The sequence below is a fragment of the Scylla paramamosain genome, unplaced genomic scaffold, assembly GCF_035594125.1.
Source record: "Scylla paramamosain isolate STU-SP2022 unplaced genomic scaffold, ASM3559412v1 Contig29, whole genome shotgun sequence".
NCBI lineage: Eukaryota > Metazoa > Arthropoda > Malacostraca > Decapoda > Portunidae > Scylla > Scylla paramamosain.
Window position 1 is genome coordinate 84,864 of NW_026973694.1, and position 7,637 is coordinate 92,500.

A 7,637-nucleotide genomic window follows, 5' to 3' on the forward strand; every position below is an offset into this window, starting at 1 on the left:
TCGTAAAGGCATTGAGGGGTGGGGGGGAGGGGGGAAGTGTGTAATAAACAATGAAAGTTAGTGATACCTGTAATAAAGAAAGGGAAAGTTAGTGTTACCTCAGGATTGTGTGAAGTGAGAAGTGCAAGATACCAAGACACCAATATCATTGAACATAGCTGAGTAAAAACTAAAAAAAAAAAAAAAAAAATACGAATCAATAATGGAAATGTTTATTTTTTTCCAGATGATGATTTTTTTATTTCCTCTGTTTTAATGTCATGTTATAGGTGTGTTTCAGGGCTTTAATTTGGTGTATATAACTTTACTCTAGCTTTACTGTACGGCTATTGACATTTTCGTAAAAGTTACAAAACTTTGACCTTCATTTCTGGCGAATATTGATTTTGGTACTTAGTACTCTTCTGCCGCGGGGGGCCTCATATATATATATATATATATATATATATATATATATATATATATATATATATATATATATATATATATATATATATACATATATGACTTACAACAATAAAAGATTTATTGTGTTCTATATTTTCCCTGTGGCTTTTTTGTTTAGTGTAGTGGGGAGCATGGATCTTAAAAAAGCTATCATAAAAATGTATTTTGTGAAAGGATTTGGAGACTTGGATAGAAATTGGAGACTTGAGCATATGCATTCCTTGTATCGAATAAAAAAAAAAATTGTAGGAATTAAGGATTTCAATACAAAATCCTGACAATATCAAATGAAAAACTACATTGTCCATGAGGGACCTTCATCATTAGCCCATAAAATGTCTAGGAACACATCCTACTGGCTGATGTATAATACTACACCATGAAGTTTGCAAGGCAATGATGGAATTACCATTCATAATTCAATTCAACTATCAGTAGTAAGTGAAGCTGGTGAGAGGATCACTTACAGGGGAAATGCCAAGACTTGCTAAAATTAATGTTAATTCAACAAGGAAAAATATCTGCAAAGGAGAAAAGATATGAACTGAATGGAAATACCCCATGCAACAATATAAAATGCATGTGCAGCATCAAATCCAAATAACAAAAAACATTTATGGTATTTAAGATACATAATGTTAAATAAGTTTTTTATAAATAATGTACAAAATTAATATAATTTCAAGTAATGGTAGTAATAGTAGTGATCATAGTAAGAGTAGTAGTAGTAGTAGTAGTAGTAGTAGTAGTAGTAGTAGTAGTAGTAGTAGTAGTAGTAGTAGTAGTAGTAGTAGTAGTAGTAGTAGTTGTTGTTGTTGTTGTAATAGTAATAGTAGTATTAGCATTAATAGTAGTAGTAATAGAAATAGTAGTAGTAGCAGCAGCAGCAGCAGCAGTGATGGTAGTAGTAGTAGTAGTAGTAGTAGTAGTAGTAGTAGTAGTAGTAGTAGTAGTAGTATGATGCAAAGTACAGGATACTAAGACAATATCATAATTTCAGCTAAATGGTTAACGACACAACTGGATAGAAACAGGGTATTGAAACATGGACTAGAAATTTTAAAAATATACCAAAAGGCTGCTACGTTTGCAATAAGGGAGGGGCAGCCTATCGTGGCGAAGATCCCTACAAGAAACTCTAGCACAGGGGGCAGAATTTTGGGAGCCCATCTGAAAATGAGAAGTTTGAACAAAAGCAATCTGTTGACTCCCCCAAAAAAAGATTCCCACTGGTGATCATTTTCTAGTTTTTTTTATATATATATTTTTCCATTTCTTATAAAAGGCTCAATGTAGAAGTTTTAACTGTATATACATAGTATGATGATATTACTTACTCTAGAAAATGTCAACATGTCATGGAAATTGTCCGTGACTAATCTGCTGAAAATTCATGCTTACGTAAATATGTTTAAATCTGTGTATTGAGTGGGTATGTGTTATATATATATATATATATATATATATATATATATATATATATATATATATATATATATATATATATATATATATATACACACACACACACACAACACACACACACACACACACACACACACACACACACACACACAAATGTTTTCCCTCTCCGCCAAAAACAAGAATCAGTGGGAGGAGGTTGGTAGTGACAAAATTAAAAGCTACAGATGGTCTTTTCACTGCAATCTAACTAAATGGAGTTGAATTAAAATAAAAAGACACAGGCCTCTGCACACCAACCGTATTTGATTAAGAGGGAATCAAGTGAAAACATGATAAATTATTTTGGTTAAAGCTATACTGTATGTTTGCATATATATATATATATATATATATATATATATATATATATATATATATATATATATATATATATATATATATATACCCACAGTTGGCTCAAAGTTTAATTAAAATGCAATATGTAACAGGATAATAAAAACTGGATAATGTCAAAGCATGCATAACTTCCTGTTGAAACTCTCCCTTGCAAAAAATATTTTAGAATTCTAAAAATGGGTAACTATATAAAAGTTTCTGAAGTTCTAAAGTAAACAGAAAAAACTGTGAGAATGAGATAAATGCATTTTACAAACCAAATAATACAAGAGCACAATAAAATATGCTTTTGAAAATAAGCAGTGTTCAAAATACTCTAAGAAAATGCTATGATGTGGTAAAAGCACATAACAAAATTAATTATACTATCAACAAAAATCATGTAAGCATAAAAAATAGACAATACAGTCTATGGTGGAGGCACACAGCTCTACGTTCATGGGGAAATAGCAAAGGCAAGTGGATGTGAATATCAGCACTCATCTTCCACTAGAGGCCAAAGGCAGAATAGACATAATGCCTGAAAAAATAAAATCGAAAGAAAAAGAACAGAGAGAGGGAAAAAGAGCACAGAGGGTCAGAGACTTACCTATGATTGTACTTTCTGAGTTTTTGTAACCCATATTTGCCTTCCTGTGAACATTTTGAAACAGGAAGACTCTCTAGGTTGGCCATCAAGAGGTTTATTGAAGTCTTAAGCTCCTCCAGATAAAGGGACTCCATTTCTTTCACCACAAACTTGGGCATCAGCTTGCGATTCTGGAAAGTCATGTTTATGTTTAAGTTCTTGGATATCTCTCTCTCTCTCTCTCTCATATATATATATATATATATATATATATATATATATATATATATATATATATATATATATATATATATATATATTGGAACTCGGTTACCGAACATCTCCCTTTTCAAACAACTCAGTTTTTTTAACAAAAATTTTAACTCATAATTGCTTTGGTTACTGTACCATGATTCAGTTTTTGAACAAAGTTACATGATTTTAAATACTACAAGACAGCAAAAGTGACCATTTGTTAATAATTTATAGTTTCTATAAAAATTTCCTTTGTTTTTATATATTTGGAGGAGAGACACAGAAGGTAAGACAGTATGAATTACTGTCTTTGAAGATGTTGAAGAACCTCAATGTAAACAAACAACTTTTGGCACTCAGGATTAATCCCATGCCTCCTGTGGGTATCTCTATGACCCACAATGCCATAAGTACTGCACAACTGCACTTTCCCAGTAGCTTTTCCCAGCAGCAAGATGTCTAAGTGTTATGATCACCTCAATTTTGGCAGTAAGTGAATTGCTCCTCTCTGTGTCACTCTGTAAGGCTTCCCTCACTAGATCAGTGACAAAGAGAATGCCTGCTTGGTCTAAACAATATCTTTTGATGAGTTCAGTTTCACTAAATTCTTTCAATACATCCTTTCTGATTAAAAAAAACATTCTAAGTAGAAAGAACAAATGAGGGAGGAAGATGATAAACACAAAAGGAGGTACCAGGAAGCTATTGCCACCCTTACAGATAAGAGACGAGACATGACCACCGAGGAGAACAAGATGTGGTGAGTCGTCACAAGACTAATAAAGCTGGAGATTAGCACCAGATTACACGAAGAGATACCCAGGTGGCTATCACTGAATTAGTATACGAGGGAAGCATAGGTCACTGTTAGCAGATGACATGGACAACATGGACAGCTGGCACACCATAGGAAATGCTGCCTCCTTGCTCTGATTAGATGTGATTACCAGAGTTACTTGAGAATGAACCTTATTGAAACTTGAGGGAAAATAAACTGTATGATCAAAATATGGGAATATAAATATAGTTACTTGACAGTGAACCTTACAGAGTATAGGAAAATGAACCATATGATCAAAGAATGAGAAAATAAATATAGTTACTCGAAAATTAACCTTATTGAAAGTTACAGGAAAATGAACTGCATGACAGAAGTATTGGAAAATAAATCTTATAGCAATGGAAGCCTTGTTGGGGCAAAGGGTCGCTCTAACATCATGTGTTTACAGTAAAATCCCTCTCATCCGGCATTCGAGTATCCGGCAGCTTCAAGTATCCGGCACATTTTTCCCAGAGCCTTAAAATCAATAAAAAATTAATGTGTACTCATAAAATCAATTAAAATTCCTGCGCGAGGCATACTTTGTCCCCTCGCCACCAGAGCGCACTGCTTCGCGCCAGCCGCAGCCCACTGCACTGTGTTTACTCAGTGACTGTCCCGCGTGTGCACTGTTTATCGCCTGACATCTTCATCATGCCTAAAGTTGTAGAAAAGAGGAAGTGTGTTGTGCTTACACTTAAGCAGCTGATCAGATCAGCTGCTGATTAAGATCAGCTGATCTTTGTTATGGTAAGATGCGTGAGTGTAGGGTGGTGATTGTGGACGTAATTTCACTTCTATTCAAGTATCCGGCAGTATTCAAGTATCCGGCATGTTGGCGGTCCCGCTGATGCCGGATAAGAGGGATTTTACTGAATTATGAGGTGTAGGAGACAGGAATAGACAGAAGCAGACAGAGAAACAAGCTAGACAGAGCTGTCAGACCAGAGAGGGTCAAGATTGGCAAGCCACCAGTCACAGTACCAAGTAAGTAGAGCCAGACAGTTGTAATGCAGTCAGAATAAGATGTTGGTGTTATATATTGACAGAGAGGGATTGGGTAGGTGTAAGATGGGTTCCTCATTAAATATTAGTTGTGAGATTTGTGTAGAATCTGATTTATCATTGAGTATTAAATATGTGAAGTGATTTGAATTGGAAGTGTAATGTGAAGTGTTGAAGATATTTAATGGAATTTATTTCAAGAGAGATTAAACAATTTTTGTAGTTTTTTGTTGTTGTTGGAAGTCGTGTATGATCATCTGAGTGTAAATATATGTAAATAATACAAGTTAAGTAAAAATTATAAAACAAAGCATTCCCTTGAACCCACAAAAGCTAGTCTTACAGATTAGGGACACAGCAAAATTGTGCAACATAGAAGCACAATATAATATATATATATATATATATATATATATATATATATATATATATATATATATATATATATATATATATATATATATATATATATATGTACACACACACACACACACACATGTATATATTGTTATGACCAGATCCAGCTCCTCTCCCAGTTGCCACTCCTTTGGGTCAACTTCTCCCTAAAGTACCTTTCTTGTAGCCTAGTGCAGGGCACAAACAATATGAATCCAGGCAATTGGCTGGTTACAAACAGCTATCAAGCCAACAGGGAACGAAGTATACACTGCCAGCTTCTCCCAATAACTGCAAAAAGACTCATCGAGTCACGTTCTAGGGAGCTCAGGCAGCGAAGACACCACAATATGAGGGTATGATACCCTGAGGACTATCTCCCATGTGACTAACCACCCACTGCCCAAAAGGATATTATATCACTATAAGCCTGAGATCAACTTGTCTTCAGTCCCTCTGATGACAGGCTCAAACTTCCTTAAAACTGGAGAGCCTGGAGAAAGAGATAGTTGAACATAGACCTCCACATGAACTAGTTCTCTGGCAAAGACAAGGACACTAAGGACACATACAGTAACATTTAACAAACACAAGGACACTCAAAACACAGGGATTTCATTAAAAGGGGAGAGGACAGGTGCATGTTCATTTCACATTGGACACCAGGACAAACTAGAACTGCGCATGGAACCAATACTCACACACACATGAGTGGCAAGACACAGGGCAAATGATGCCCTTCCAAATAATATTTAGAGCCGCCCAGATCACAGCCTCCTGTAGGGCCAAATAACAACAAGTAGAGTGAGGCATAACACTATCATCTCCCATAGGTACTTTACAATTATGCCCCCTGTAATATTGCCTTAACACACCTGAAATGACTAGCTCTAACTGTATGCCCTTTGCTTCTGCATGTCAGCTCACCACTGACTGGTGGGAGTGCATTGGTAGGAAGAGAGAAGACAAGGAATGGGCAGGGATTTCCCATGAGAGAGAAGGTACAGAGTATGGGGAGAGAAGTGAGAGGAGAATGGTTGGGGATGAGAAACCTGGCCCACTCTGCATGCTATACTCAAAACTCACAGCACTTATGCTTAGTTTAAAACAAAGGCTAAGTTATAAAAATTACTGTGTTCATTTGGGGGCTTGTGAAATTTTATTACCTTATAAGGGAGGGCAACTCTTCTATTCATTATTTATCAACTACAGTTCTTGAGGATAAGAGGAAGTAAATGCAATTTTAAGGGGATTAAGTTCGGGTGGGTAACGCACAATTTTATAGAAATTATACATGGAACAGACATGAATTATCGCACACTGCCCACTCACTTTTTCCCTCTCTCTTTCTTTTCTCTCTATCTCTTCTTTCCATTCTTTCTCTCCTGCTTTCTCTTTCTTATATCTACTTCTATACTCTGTATAGTACTACTCATAATGATATATATGAGGAGCTGCTCAGGGAAATGCCCCAATGTGCCACATCTAAAAATTATCAGAAAACAGTTTTAGTTTTCATAAAAATAACTGTTAATTATGTAGATTCTGAGATACTGGTATCATTTTCATTTCTTAAATGAAGCTTGATATGCATACTTTTGTTTCTGTAAACAATACAGTGATTGTACTTTTTGATTATCTTTGTAAATTAATTGTATTAGTATTGTAATAAAATACAATAAAGTTACTCAAAGCATTTCTTTTATTGTGATTCTGATCAGCTATGTAAACTAATTGCATTAATATTGTAATAAAATATAAAATTATTTCAAATAATTTTTTATTGTACTTTTTAATTAACTTTGTAAATTTATTGTATTAAAATTGTAATAAAATATGATGGAAAGTTATTCCAAGTAATTTTTATAAGTTATTGCCAAATTTTGAGTGCATTTTTTGTGGGGTGACAAACACAATCATGATGGACACCAACACATATGTTTACATTCACTTATAAAAAGTAGAAACAAAAAAATTACATATAAGCACAATAATTTTGCATTCTAAAAAAATACCTCTAGCAGCATCACAAGCAAGGGAAGTGGGGACAGAGCTGAGATACACATTGAGTGGCTGAGAGCAGTGCACAGTCTGCTGACTGGTGCTAGCTAGCTAGTATTTACAGTACACTGGACCCATTCTATTATGACTTTCTTTAGGTAAGTCATCACCAGATATCTAAGTTTAAGTGCCTAAGGTTCTTTGTAGGAACTTTCAACTATGCTCCTAGATAAGCAGATTTCAGTATCCATACCTATAAAGTTAGAAATAGTGATTTCTATGATACACACACACACACACACACACATACACACAAGCAAAAAA

The 7,637-nt window shown here is 34.7% G+C and overlaps 1 protein-coding gene across 3 annotated transcripts in view; it reads right to left on the minus strand.

Annotated features, from left to right (window-relative positions):
* The window catches only part of LOC135097705 (calcium-dependent secretion activator-like), a 228,904-nt gene that overhangs the window by 82,314 nt on the left and 138,953 nt on the right, over window positions 1–7,637 (minus strand). For all 3 annotated transcript variants that reach the window (XM_063999690.1, XM_063999692.1, XM_063999691.1), the window contains exon 8: window positions 2,858–3,027. In XM_063999690.1, the coding sequence (XP_063855760.1) occupies window positions 2,858–3,027 (170 nt within the window). The remainder of the gene's footprint in view (window positions 1–2,857; window positions 3,028–7,637) is intronic.